This window comes from Abramis brama (assembly GCF_963993115.1).
Source record: "Abramis brama genome assembly, chromosome: 11".
Classification (NCBI taxonomy): domain Eukaryota; kingdom Metazoa; phylum Chordata; class Actinopteri; order Cypriniformes; family Leuciscidae; genus Abramis; species Abramis brama.
In genome coordinates, this window is record NC_139973.1 from 3,424,540 (window position 1) to 3,440,220 (window position 15,681).

At 37.1% G+C, this 15,681-nt stretch overlaps 1 protein-coding gene across 8 annotated transcripts in view; it reads right to left on the bottom strand.

Annotated features, from left to right (window-relative positions):
* Positions 1 to 15,681, bottom strand: part of syt2b (synaptotagmin IIb) — a 48,869-nt gene that overhangs the window by 14,447 nt on the left and 18,741 nt on the right. For 4 of the 8 annotated variants that reach the window (XM_084128688.1, XM_084128684.1, XM_084128683.1 and 1 more), the window contains 2 exons: positions 1,799 to 2,039; positions 873 to 1,033 (listed from right to left, as the gene is read on the bottom strand). In XM_084128688.1, the coding sequence (XP_083984814.1) occupies positions 873 to 1,033; positions 1,799 to 2,012 (375 nt within the window). In that variant the 5' untranslated portion in view covers positions 2,013 to 2,039. Of the gene's footprint in view, positions 1 to 872; positions 1,034 to 1,798; positions 2,040 to 7,569; positions 7,872 to 15,681 lie in introns of those variants that run through there. The other 4 variants (XM_084128690.1, XM_084128686.1, XM_084128685.1 and 1 more) reach the window with 3 other exon arrangements.

The following is a 15,681-nucleotide window of genomic DNA, read 5'->3' on the forward strand; positions in this document are numbered from 1 at the left end:
CTCGCAGTGCAAAGTCAATGGAGACGGTTGGATTGTTTTCCCCCCCGGTGTGGGCGTGGCCTAAATACACTCTGTCTCTATAACCAATCGCTAACGTTTGGTCGTGACGTAACGCTACAACTCAAACTAGCGCACGACCTCAACGTCATCGTTCTCAGCCACTCCCTCTGTTCGCTGATTGGACCGGTAAAAATTTGGCTGGAGAAAACCCACGAATATCCCGCAAACCCAGACGGAGTACTGAAGGAAACTGAAAATTGAGTGGAAGTACATAGGAGGGCGGAGCCAGACTACTCCTCCCCTTCTCCTCCATTAAATTATCTCTATCCTTTTAATTTAATGCGCAATTCCATCATAGGGGGGTTTTAACTCGGAGCGCAAGCCGAGCCTCGGGTTCAAGTCTCCTCCAAGCCAAGCCAAGTTAGTTTATTATTAACCTTTAAGGCCGAATGTGCAGGTGAACTACTGAATGCTATATTAGCATATTCTGTAACGTTATTACTATTACATAATTAAAGACACTCATTTTGTAGAATGATCCTTAAAGCTCCTATCTTTTTATGATCAAAATCACAAGAGAAACATGTTCTGGAACATCCAGTGTACCATTTCTCTTCAAAGAAAACAAAACACTCACATTACTCACAAACACAATAAAGCAAATCACATAACAGACTCATAATCATAATCAGTGTAACCCATACTAAAGTGGTCTGAGGCTTGTTTTCATTTCTTAATGATGCAATACTAATTTCTGGTAATATGCCCAGTTAATACAGACTTTAATATAATCTAGTTTTAATTCTGATTGAAGTGTGCATCAGTGTTATTTAATGGGGTCATGGTGGGTGCTATTGAACACCGTTACATACGTCGCCACCCTGCATGTTCTTCATGTTGAAGCCGTCCTTTCCCTTTTTGCCTTTCTTGTTCTTCTTCTTCTTACAGCAGCATTTCTTAATGATACAGAAGCAGCAGGTGAGGACGAGGAGCGCGGCCACTACAGCGATGGCGATGAGCGCCCATGGAGGCACTGCAAAGCATCATGGGAAAAAACAAACAAAGAGTCATTCAGACATCAGGTGACGTGTGGAGGGCCATTCCTCGAAGGTGATATTTGACACCAACCAAAAAAAAGATAGAGCGAGTTATGACATGAAATGCTACAAATACAAACATGTTTTTAATTAACGTTTTACGAACTGAATTGGGATTGCATGTTGATTTGAAGGGTTACAAGAAGAAAGCAGATTGCTCTTTATCGCATTGCACTTCTAGGTTTGCTCAACACTTTGAGGGTCGAACAATTTGGCTAGAATTTAAATGCATAAAACATCTTCAGCATAATGATGCACTAGCGTATTGATTTTCTTGATCTAGCAAGACTGTAAAACATCTCTGCAGGACTGTTAGATATTATTGTCTCAGCATGCAGTATATCACAGAGAAGGATTTCTTTGTTCTGTAGGAAAGGTACTGGCTACATCTGTTCTTCATTATGTGGACTTCTGTGTTCGAATGGAGGAAGGGTCCTCCTGGATCCAAACGTATATGTGGTGAACTAGCCAGAAACTGACCATATATGGACTTGCTATTCAAGGAATCGTATTCCTATATGATGTAAGGTGTACACATCTTATTGGCTAACCCGGTGTAACTCCCCTCATATTCTTGCTATATCTTCTGAGACAAAGATGCTAATAAACTTGAGAGATACTTGTCTCCCTCAGCGCTGAGTCACTGTTCATTCAAAGACTGGAATGAAGCACATGGAACCTAAAATCTAACAAGGACTTACATGGGATTTTATCGATCTCATTGAGGAACTTGCTTTTGATTTCCTCAAAGACATCATTCTTGTTGACGGGCGCCTCAGATTCGGTGGAGTTGTCCGCGGGTGTGGAGACGGCGGGGGCCATTGTCATGGTGTGTGACGGGTGCGTGACGCCGAGTCCCGTGGGCTCTGGACCCACCATGGCTTCTGGTTTCTTTTTAAAGAGGTTCCACTTCATAATCTCTGGCTTGACCACTCAGGAACCCTGGAGGAGTTAAAGACATCACACACATTTAAACACAAAATACCTTGAAGGCTGGCATGCTTTTTTGATCTTACGGACAATTGTGGCTTTCAAAAACATCAGAGCCTGCCGTCTGTCAAATTGAATGTAGGAAAGATGCAGTTTTCAAATGCAATTTTCACACCATATTTATTTTTATGAAAAACTTCAAAGCAGAAGCTGCTTCTTGAATAAGTGAAAAGAAAACAAGGATAAGACCTATCAGAACTGACAGTGGATGGCTCTTTTTAATAAAGAAATGGATGGCCTTGCATTTAAATAATGAAATAAAGCGTCAGAGCTTCGGGCCGTTAAAGGGTGAAGTGCAAGATAAATGACAGAACACTGCACTGCAGGACAAACACAGGACATTTTGTCCTGGGATGCCTCAGTGCTTTTAGCACCAGTTTTCTTTAGGTTATAAAACGGCATCAAATCCAGGATTATTACTCGCATATGCTTGTATGCAAAAGAAATAAGAGAAAAGTCTGCCTCTGATTTGACTTTCCTTGCAGCATCCACCTTTAAAATGTCAGATAATTTCTGCTGTCACTGCTGATAGCTTCTCACCGCCTTGTGAATGAAAACCTGTAAAAATTATGACTTTAATGAGGGCAGCTCTGTTGGCAGGTTGTACATTTTGCTAGATAATATTTGAAATGAAATGAAACAACAAGAGGATGCTGTCCTAACAAGGAGATCTAATATGTATGGAGATAAATACGTGGATGAAATGATAAATGAAGGTTTGAGAGTAGATGACAACCAGCAAAAATGTAAACGTAAATCTAAATCTAAATAACATGACTGAAAAAAAAATTAAAGACAGATTCTGATTAGTTATACAAACTGGAAAACAAATGATTAACTTTATCATTTAATCGGTTTCCATTCTCTTACAGAAAAAATACAGAAAAATATTTATAACAATTATTTAATTTAATCTAATAATATTACTAAAATAATAAATAACTAATTAATAAAATTTTAAATAAATACATATTTATAAATAAATAAATACATAATAAATAATTCATTTAAAAATATATATTATTATTAAAATAACAAAATTAAAATAAAAAATACATTAATTGATTGTTTAATATTGTTGTTTTTTTAATGCAAAGGATAAAAGACCTTTTGTTTTGTTGTGTTTGTACACAACTGAGTAGGTTTAGATGATCAACGTGCTAATAAAAGATTTTAATACACTTCATGGACACTAATGTATTCTGTAAGTTTTGAATGAGAAAAATGCATACTTATTATTATTAGTTGACCATTAAGAGTTTTTCTATGATTGTTGTAGGTAAGCGATATCTAGAGATTTAGTTAGTATTAGCAACGTCAACAAATTGCCCAAATTAAAAAAAACTTAAGTTAATTGGAAATGCACAAAAGAAGCAAAGTGTTTATATCGATTATGTTATGTATTATATATGCTTATTGTCACAGCGTTGTCTTCTGCTTTCCGGGATTTTCAGTGTTCTGCTCTTGTATCTGAGCTATGACCTCCTTCACTGCCACCCAACAAAAAACAACCATAAGTACTAATCAATACTAATCCAAACAAAGCCAGCTATTGACTAGCATTTGCACTCTGTTCTTCTCTGAAAGAACCAAATGGGTTTGATTTGCCAAATGCACATCTCCTTCCAATCCATGCTGAATAAATCTTCAAAATGACAGCATCCAGAGCCTCAACCCCTCAATTCATGCAAAACCAATCTGCACTATTTAGGTGGCAATCACTGAAGATACCAGCGTTAGAGGAGCTGCATTGATTTTCTCGAGGAGCTGGACATCTATCCTCTGCAGAGCTCACCTGATGCAAGCCACTGACATTTGTGCTTTATTGACTGACAACACCGTGTCATCATCTCTGTTCCTCAATGTGATGAAAGCGCCCTTTACATGCTCACACACTGATCATCATGAGGACGCTTCGCCAGGGCTGTGTGAGAGCTGGTGTGTATGAGGGGCTTTTGATCAGTCTGGAAGGCGTGGTCATTTTCCCATTTTTTTTATTATTTTTTTTTAACTTCAGCAAAGTTTTGTCTTTAAATGAAAGAGCCAGCTCTGTGATGAATCACAACATATCAATTCTATTACACTTCAGTCAGTTTTTTTTTTTTTGGTCTTTTTAAAATAAGTGTTTTTATGTCCATTGGAAAAGCTACTTTCCCAGCAACTTGGTGGATTTCACTTCAGGATTTTGGGTTCTTCAATAGAAAAATTAATTTTACTCTAAAAATACATTAATTAATAGGCTGCTATTCACAGTCACAAATATATAATATATTCTGTCAGGACCACTATCGTCAAATATGATTGACAATTAGCATACAGTTTGGATTGGCGGTATGGCTCTGTTCTGGACAGCCTAGCATGGATAAGAGCAGGAGGGCAGCGATAACCCCCCTTAGGGTAAACAGAACAGAACCAACATGAATGTATTGCAGATATCATTAATTAATTTTAATGTACAACATAATTAGAGAATTTTATTCTGATTCAAGGGGAATCAGAATGCCAAATCCTGACTGACGAGAGGAGGAGCTGGGGAGGGCGGAGGGTAATTCGCTCCTGAGAAACGTGATAGCTGCTGATAAGGAGCTTATATATGTATACAGTGATAGGTGTCGTATTCCTATAGGTAGACGTGGATCAGCTGAGAGTCACTGATGCGAGCTTGACTAACGTGACCTGCCAGAACTGACGCTACGCTTGATTTTAAGGATATTGTACTATGCGATTACATATAATTTAATATTTAAGAAAAATGTTTATAGGCTTTGATTTACAGTCACAGACATTTAATATATGATATCTATCTGCCTGTCTATCTATCTATCTATCTATCTATCTATCTATCTATCTATCTATCTATCTGCCTGTCTATCTGTCTATCTATCTATCTGTCTATCTATCTATCTATCTATCTATCTATCTATCTATCTATCTATCTATCTATCTATCTATCTATCTATCTGCCTGTCTATCTGTCTATCTGCCTGTCTATCTATCTATCTATCTATCTATCTATCTATCTATCTATCTATCTATCTATCTATCTATCTATCTATCTATCTATCTATCTATCTATCTATCTGCCTGTCTATCTGTCTATCTATCTGCCTGTCTATCTATCTATCTATCTATCTATCTATCTATCTATCTATCTATCTATCTATCTATCTATCTATCTATCTATCTATCTATCTATCTATCTGCCTGTCTATCTGTCTATCTATCTGCCTGTCTATCTGTCTATCTATCTGCCTGTCTATCTATCTATCTATCTATCTATCTATCTATCTATCTATCTATCTATCTATCTATCTATCTATCTGCCTGTCTATCTATCTATCTATCTATCTATCTATCTATCTATCTATCTATCTATCTATCTATCTATCTATCTATCTATCTATCTATCTATCTATCTATCTATCTGCCTGTCTATCTGTCTATCTATCTGCCTGTCTATCTGTCTATCTATCTGCCTGTCTATCTATCTATCTATCTATCTATCTATCTATCTATCTATCTATCTATCTATCTATCTATCTATCTATCTATCTATCTATCTATCTATCTATCTATCTATCTATCTATCTGCCTGCCTGTCTATTGATACATACATACATAACAACCAGGAAAAAGATGTACTGATAAAATGTAACAGTATGAATGCACTGTAAGACACACTGTCAAATGCATGAAATGTAAAAGTGAATCTACCCTGGTATGTTGGGTCTCGTTCTCATTTGGAGCTGCACATGTGAGATGTGATCTGCCTGAACTGCAGACACTAATCATTTTACAGCTCGATCTAACAGAGCAACCAAGACAATCGGACAGAACTGGGATATGCGGTCAGACGGCGCATGGGTTTTCACCCTGATTATGTGTGTCTGTGGCTGGGACACAAGCTGGATTTGGACATACATTCCTCTAGATCACATCCGACCTGGAAACAGAAGAAATTAGAGTCTGCAGAGTGAGAGTTTGCTTCTGTTTGTGTGGACAAACAAGAGTAACAAATCCCGGAGGAAATCAATAACCTTAGAAACCGCATCTACCATAAGGCAAATCAAATTATAGGTAAAGCTCAAACTACAAGCAGTGATCTTTATGTGCGCTGTCATTGATATGCAGTTATTTTATGTACTTCTTAACTGCCTTAAAGACCCTGTTAGCACTCGCATCTCCCTGAGAAACATCCTCACATAACCAGAGAGTTTCATAAACGCCTCTTCTTATGAATGGAGACAGATCGTCACATCTGGTGCACTGGCACCGCCGCTAGCATGATGCCTATCCTCACGCAACCCTGATAACATCTATTTACAGTAGTTTCTACACCCTTGGCAATGCCATCTGTACTGAAGGGCCTAGTTATTTCAAGCTCTCAACACCTTCAGACTCAATGCATCTTAATAACGCTGTTTCTGGAATATCTGCAAAGGTTTCCTCCTGAGAGGAGATCTGCAACGGACAGTCATGGGAATCCTGAAAAGAGCCAGATTATGGAAAAATCAATAACCAGTCAAAATAACCCAGCAAAGCAACACTAACCATCAAAAAAAAAAAAAAAAAAATGGCATAGCTGATCACTACCATATAGTATGTTGTGTTTGGCCACGTAGACAAAGAAAAGATTGTGTGAATGATGTGTAAAGTTTGCTTTGTTTTTAATATGTGACATTTAAGGACATATTTATCTAAAAGACATTGAAAATTAATAAAATATAATAAAATAATAATCTTACAGCAGTGTCTGTCCGTGACTAGCTGTACAGAAAATATCAGAAAAGAGAGGAAATATTGTAAACTTTGTGATCAAAAATATATATTTATAACAGTGTCAGTCCATGCTGTACAAAAAACATAAAAAAATGGAAAAATGTGTGTACATTTTGTGTAAAAAAAAATAATAATACATACAAAACAGAAATAAAATACAAATCTTTACAGCAGTGTTAGTCTGTGACCAAAAAAAGAGAGGAAACATATGTAAACAATTTCTGCCATGAGAGTGCTAATTATTTCACAGACAAAACTTAGAAAACAAAGCAGAAAATACGGTTTAAACATGTATCTTTCAAAGATTTAATTAGTAATAACCTGACAAACTTTCGCAAATCAAGTGATTCATACACTAAACCAGCTTGGAGCTAAGTGGAAATAATTTCAGCAGGGTAAAAACAACTTTTGCTCTGTCTCAAATATATGTTGCTCCATTTAACTGTGTTAAAGTAATTGATTCAATTGTTTTTTTGTAGGTTTGTAAGTAACTTGATCTATAGTGCTTTCTGCATCCATGCCCCACTTCCAACTCTGAAATCATGAAGGCAAACACTTTACAATGCAGCAGGAAAAAACGAAAACAACCCTAACCTGCAATTCCCCTGGAAAACAAACACTGACCAACATGAAAAATGTTAGCATGCTTTTCGGACGGGGTTGATCCGGAGGTGGGGTCTTGCAGAAATGGGAAAGCCCTTACCAGGCAATAGTTCAGTCCTCCCTAATGGAGCCACCCATCCAAAACGAGAGAGCAGCAGAACGCTTCACAGGCGCATCTCACGATCCCACTCGCATCCGCACAATCTGCAGTCCCTCACTGCAGTACAGTCTCGCTCACACACTCCTCGCTCTTTCATTACACACAAATCTCCCTTTGCCAACTTCCTCTACTTTACCTCATCGTGTTTCATAGTCGCAGTCGCTCTATCGCTACCTTTGAACTCTCTTCTTTTCTTCTGTCCTGTTTAACGTTACTATCTCTCTTCTCGTTCCCTCTCTCTCTCTCTCTCTCTCTCTCTCTCTCATTATGGATTCTGCTCACACTCGGCCGAATGCAGTGTGCTACGCCCTGAACCGCTAGTGGAGGACAATCTCCACTGATCAATGTGTAAAATCATCCCCCCCTCAGGGACATTGTGCAGGTTTATCCTCTGAAATACCAGGGGGAAACTGTCCAGGTGTGCAGAGAAACTTCTGCTGTGTGTGGGAAGGAACGAGAGAAACGGAGAGAATAGCAAAGACTATTCCGACAACAGAACATTGCAATTTATCTCATGCAAGTCTCATGAGGCCGGTCCGTAATAAACCAGGAGATGTGCGGTTCACAACCCTGAGAGGAAAAACAAAATGAAGAAAAGTGTGGCGCAGTTAATGTCAACTATCTGGCATTTTGCAAGACAGCTTAGCATTATGCATCACATTATTATGGAAATTTTCATAAAATATTCATGGTTACAGCTAGTCCAAAAATTTTGGGAAAGGGCAGTTGAGCATAATCAGCTATAAATGGGCTTTTTTATTTATTTATAAAAAACAAAAAAAGATTATGTTTAAACACCTGCAATACTAAGTGAGCTGAGAACGCTGTGTTCTGTCGTATTTTAAAGCACAAATTGGCTCATCGTGCACAAACTGTTCCTGGTTGTTTTTGATGGCTGAATGGCAAGCAAGATCTTTATTGCATGTAAAAATGTCTAGCATGAAAAGAGTCCCTGATATTCTGGCCTCTAAATATGGCTCAGGTCGCTCCTTCAATGCAAGTCTAGGAGATTTGATCATCTGCTAGGGGAAAATGTATATCAGATCGCTTCAAAATATAACAGCACACGTCTCCTCAAAGAAACACACAATTTGAGGTGTCATTCATACCTGTAAAACAATCAGCGCAGGGTGAGTTACACGCCGACTCAGATCCCTACATGTGAGCAGTATAGCAAAGACCACTACTAATCAGATCCTCTGGCAGAAGTGTTTCCTCAGCTCATTTGAGTACACACAATGGGAAAAGGGATGAGTAAAAAAAAAATGTATGCATGAATATAGATGGATATAAATGAAAGATTCATTGCCCAGTGGGCTTCTGTGCCCTGTGATCTCACACAATAGAGAGCTGACAGCACAGCAGTAGAGCTGATGTCAATACTGATTATTCAGAGAAATTAACAACAGTGGGGGCGAGCGAGAGAGAGAGAGAGAGAGAGAGAGAGAGAGGAGAGAGAGAGGAGAGAGAGAGAGAGAGAGAGAGAGAGAGAGAGAGAGAGAGAGGAGAGAGAGAGATGTTGCAGTGTTGCTATTATTACCTATTACCTACTGATCCAGAATGCTGCAGAAAGAGTGGTCTTTAATGAGCCGAACTGACACGCGTCACTCCTCTCCTCAGAAAACTGCACTGGTTGCCAAATCCCACTGGCATCAAATTCAAGACACTGACGTTTGCCTTCAGAACAACCACTGGCTCTGCTCCCCTAAACTCATTACCTCAGACCTACAGTATGTGCCCTATGTTCTGCAAGTGAACGACGCCTTGTGGTCCCATCCCAAAGAAGCACAAAATCACTTTCACAGACCTGTACCTTAATTCTTCCAACCTGGTGGAATGACCTTGGTGACCTTAAGTCTTCAGCCATTTTCAAGAAACTGCACTTTTTCGTCAGCACTTGACCCATTAATACTAACACTTAGTATTATTAAAATACACTATATATATATAAAAAAAAAAAATAAAAAAAAAGAGTAAACTTTCTTATGTGTATTGTGCTAGAATAACTCTGACCAATCATGGCACTTGCATATTGTTGCCCTATTGTTGATTACTTCTATTGCTCTCCTCATTTGTAAGTTGCTTTAGATATAAAGTGTCTACTGAATTATTCAATGTAAATGTAATAAAAAAAAATTGATAATTCAAATATCCTTAATTTAGATGATATATATTGCCTTGGCAACTACCTCAAATAAATTAAAGTACTAAAATTATTACTAAAACTAAAATTGAAATAAAAAAGCTTATACATAGAAATATTAACTAACAAATATGACAAAAGCACATAAAATTTGTAAAATTAAAATGAAAACTGATAATATAAAAAAATATATATATATATTTTTTTTTATAATGAATACTATAATATAAATAAATACTAAACTATACCACTGCTGAAGAGCAGGTTTATTAATATAATGGCAATATATAATATCAACAGTGTATTTGGCAGGTCGATTAATCGCATTCGCTTGGCCGATTAATAGTGTGATTAATAGATGATAGTTCCATTTAAAAATCAAATTACAGCATTATGAATGGATGATAATAAATATTTTCTCCATAAAAACAATGTTGATGTGAAATTTGAAAGAATTATAGTTAATACTGTGGATATGTAAATGTTATTAGCTGTATTGGCCACTCTGCTCTCTAGATTTCAGTCTCGACATCAGCCATGGAAAAACCCAGATCAGCCGGGAAACAATACATGATATAGTTTAAAATGGCACATGAGACATGCACGAAATTGTAGAAATTTAACAAACACAAACACTTATTTGACCTTGAGTAAAAAAATAAATACAAAATAAACATTTAATCGACAAACAGGCAGATTTTGGAACTGACACATCACAACCTTTCTGTTAATCGGCCAAGATGACAATCTCAGAAATGGCTGTCAATCAATCATTCTGTCTGATCATACTCACAGTGTTTATGTGCAGCATATGCAGCAAATGGTTCTTCATGTCACATTTAAGTACACATTTTAAAAATGCCAAATATCGATATATCAGCCAATATATTGCATAATTAACATTATTCCCACATGTAATGCAACCTCAGTCTGCTGTTTTTTGGGAAATCCCCCTTGTGAATATTGAGTGTGCATGTGTAAAGTGCTGAGGTGGCACGGCGCCATACATCAACCACACGACCCGGCCAGCGCCTGCCAGATGGGGTCCGTCATCCCCGATCCAGCGCTCTGAACCCGTGCAAACTGAGCAGCACTTCTTCTACAAAACCTGATAATATACCTCGCACAGCGAAGCTGAATCACCAATTTGATGCAGCCGATATTAAATTCATAAAGATTTATTCAGACAGCAACGGTTAGTGAATTTCCTGATTAAATTGTCAGGAAATACAGTAACCCTCAATTATCACTGTAGACATTATAAAGTTCATCCTGTCAGGCTTTCAAGTCCCTGACGGAAGATATGAATTTCCTGACAATAATCTAACCTACATCCAAGCCCATAAAATGACCTATATAGACGACAAAACATGAATCTAGCAGCTCCAGTCCATCTAATTAACCCAAAATGTAGAAAAATGTCCCAATTTTAGCTCTAGAGAAGCGTGTGATTTCATACACTATGAATTAACAGTAAGTGCCACAGACTCCTGTGTAATCTTTAATTGTTTCCATTAAAAATAATGAGGTATGGTTATATCATATCTAATGACCACTGTCCAGTTATTTAGTCATGAAATGACTTTGCACATTTACATTTAGACCACAGGACACTTTTTTTTCATATTTTTGCAATCATCGTGGGGAAAAACTGTATAACAGTCTGTAAGAAATAATCTGTAGTATGTTAAATTTTTCTGCTCTCATGGGTCACTCAACCCAAACCACATTTCCAGTTACAACCAAGACGAAAAACCTTTGTCATTGCGCCAAAGCCTCTTTCACTGATTGTTTCATGATTTATACGCTAAACAGAAATGGCTATCCTGAGCCGGGTAGATTTACGGCTGCGCTGGAGCGTTTGTGTGATGTGTGCAATACTGGTCCAATCAGGCACGAGCTGGGGAAGAATGACGGAAATACCCCAATCCAGACCGACATGTTGAATGGGACATTTCCTATTTATGCCAAGACTACTTAGGAGACAAACAATGGCTATGTTCACATTGCAAGTCCAAATCCGATTATTTGTGTATCCGATTGGAATCTGGGGCCTCATTTATAACCGTTGCATACGCACAAAACAGGCCCTGAAAGAGGCGTATGCCACTTCCGACGCATAAGTTGTGATTTATGAAAACAAACTTGACTGGAAAATTTGCGCACCTGCACGTTAACTCTGACCCATGCTTACGAACGTTTTGGAGACGGAGCAGTTTGGCGACACCGATGGTGATCTGAGGGACTGACGGCAGATGAAGGAAAACCACTTCAAATCTTCATTATGAGTCCTAATCATAAATACAGTGCATGTTCACAATAACAGTTTAAATAAATAAAATAATGATTTAAACTATGCTACATCTGATATACTCATTTAGATTAAATATGCCATTCTCATTAATGGAGTTGAGCGCTTAAATTACATGAAATCATTACCAAAATGTTTTATATTATAATAAATATAAATATTTGTAGTGGATGCGATGCTTTTGAACACTTTTCCTGTGGCATGCTGTGTTTTAATGTTTTAACTACAGCGAGGATTGCTTAGCGCATGATATGGTCTGAGGAAATAGTTTCGCGCAAATAATGATCAATAATGCACAATAAGGCCTATCTGTTTCCATTAAAAATATAAAGAAATTAAAAATACTATTTGGCCAGTGGACAAGATTGAGAAAAACTTTCTCTGAAATGTATTTGATACTATTTTGATTTATTATTAAAAAACAAGGCAAGGATAGGCTACTAAATTATTTTTAGCAATGTAATGTGACGGCACATCTGTATCTCATATTTTCCAAATGTCTTGTACCGTTAAACATGTTATCACGTGGATGAATATGCATATGCAAATGATATGCACAGTAAAACTAGGCGTTGTAAGCTCCATTTATGGTTATTTCAGGGAGGAGACGCATGTGCGCACAATCTTCCGCTGACTGGGATTTATAAAGGGAATTCAGCGCAGGTTCTGGCATACGCACGGTTTTATAAGGCTGAATATTTTTTTGCGTACGCCATTTTTGGCTTTCGGACACTTCTAGTGAGGATCCTATGCACAGTTTTATAAATGAGACCCCTGATCTAAATTATTGACTGTCCATGCTGTGTATTTCGCAACTGTTAAGATCCGATTTGTGTGTTTCCATGCTGCTCTTTCGTTTTCTGGAATATCTGCATTCGCTTCTATGGCAATGACGTTGCATTGCACCAAAACCAACAACAACAACAACAACAGCAGCAACGTGGAGGGGTTTGCAATCGAGATGTTGTCTTATCTACAAAATGCCAATATGTGTCCGGCGCGCTGAACTACTGTGTTTTCTAAGACAGTGGCAGAAACGTAGGAAACGTGCGGCTTAATTCGGTGCTGTCGTCTCCGCCGGTCTCAAAACATGTTTTCGTTATATTGTCATTTTCTGCTCGACCGGCACTTGCAACAGCACAACCGATTTGAATAGGATTTCAAACCACGTATGAATGTAGCTCAAAACAGATATGTAAAAATCACATTTTTGTTTGTTTTTTTGTTGTTGCTGTTCAAACTGGCTAAATATGATCGGATTCCAATCGGATATGCACAAATATCGGATTCAGACTGACAGTCTGAACAATGCTAAACTGCAGCAAATCTTATATTCTTACTCCACTTCTTTCCCCCAATTTAAATATTACACATCACCAATCCCAGATAGAATTTAAAAGGATTTAAATGAGAACGAAGCTGAGACCGAGAGTTATGAGAGTTGCATAACGAGTGTTGAAATTCTGCAGGCATGCATATTCATTAAATGCATAATATTTACATATTAAATTAATGTTAACTATTGCATTTTATAACATTAGTACAAATAACTTACTCATGTTAAGTCATGGTCAAAATGAATCTGTTTTTGAGTGTGCGTGTGCACAAAACCTAAAAATATTAGCACAAAAACATTCAAGTTCCTCATAGAGAAAGTGGAAACAATATGCTTTTCATCCATCATACTCACAAAGGCAGTTACATTCAGTTCAGCTGGATTAATTGATATAATTTGTTTAGTTCAGAAGCCCTTAGGCAGTGAATTTTCTGGATCAAGCATCAAGTCCTACCAATGAAAACCCAATATGAACCGTACTGAACAGCATCTGCATTTCATAAAATACACCAAAAAGAGGCAGTGGTGAATCTAATGACTTCTATAGTGTAGCACAAATGATACCAACTCATGTTAGGGGTTTGTTCAAATCCATAACCCTTAAATATGATCAGTAATAAAAGTGATGCTTACGTCAACCAACTAATAAAACATTTAGTATTGCTTCAGGCCCACAGGTTATATTTTGGTATAATGCAGCAAAGCTTCCAGGAATATAATCCATATAGTTATGTACTATATTTTGGCATGTAGACAGATGTTGCATATGTAGCATCTCCTACTAAGCGTAAAACATACTCTTAAGCATGTAGACAGCAACGCTTAGCAAGGGCACAGTCCTGTTTTAAACATTTAATATAGTGGCAACCATCCTCAATACTCAAGGGAGCTACAGAGTTCCCTTTAAATATCGGTGTCATTAAACCAGACGTGTTGTTATCAAGGTAGCTAGCTATAAAAATACTGACAGCTTAACTTTAACAAACTGCAAAGCAAGATTCTCTAAACGTCGGCAGTGACATTTAGAGAATCAGCAGAGGAAACTAATATACCTAGAGAGCATTCACATTTTTTCATTCACATTTCAAAAGTCAACAATGTATGGCTAGAATTGTTTCTGCTCATCATTTCATAAAGAACGAGTGTGACGTAACATGTGGATCAAAGGTCTGGTAGTGTGCAGTGTGTGACACACATATAAAGATGCATGGGGAGGAGAGGTCACAGGGTAAATAGCTGAGATGGCCTATGAATTATTGATCTACCTGAAGTCTATTCACACACTCACAAACCAGCATGCCCATACATAATCACCACATTGTTACGAATATATAAGACAATGTTTTTTTCTTAGAAATACATCTGAATAAGGATTCGTCTTATATTCAGGGTCTAGACTTTTACATGCCGGTAATACACCCGCAACAATAGATGCCGCCAAATAGGGATGGGTGTATCGATACAAAGTATCAATATATCGATACTGACGTCAAGTATCGAAAGTATCGATACTCAAATAAAAATATCAATACTACAGTTTTTTTTTTGTTTTTTTTTACCAGTGGTTTTGTTTATTTAACAAGAAATCTAATGCTTACAATATGCATTGAATTGGATGAATAACCTATGTTAGTGAATAATTGTGTAGTAGAACCACTTTCCTGCTTATCTGAACTGAATACACGCAAATACTGAAAGTCAGAACCAATCGATCACTGACTGATTCGTTCACACACTGCTGACAATGCATTCAAACAGGGCTGCGTTTCCCAGAACAATGCTTAACAGAAGACAGGAAAACATATGTTTGAGCTATTTCACAATAAACAAATTGTAGCCTACATAGTTTGTGCAATTAAATTGTTTTAAATTGAATGTTAAAAGTTCATACTGATGTTCTATTCTGTAACTAATTTTAATAGAAATCATACACTGTCAGAATAAAAAGGTTGCATTTTATTGGTGCAACAGCCTATCACTGGCAGTCCCTTATGACAATTAACTTTACAGTGACCATAGTTCAAATAGGTCTATAATATTTTGTAGATTTTTGTAGAAGTAAACATTTTAACCATGTGTAAATAAAATCTAATACATTCCAATTAAGGCGTATTGAATGTTAAAATGCCTTTCAAATATAATGTTAAGTGGGTGTCATTACCCATTTTAATCTTAGTAATTCAATAATTTAAGAAATTTTCACATTTTAAAGTTCAGTTTAGAGGTATCGTATTGGTATTGGCGATACTGGCCTTGAAAGTA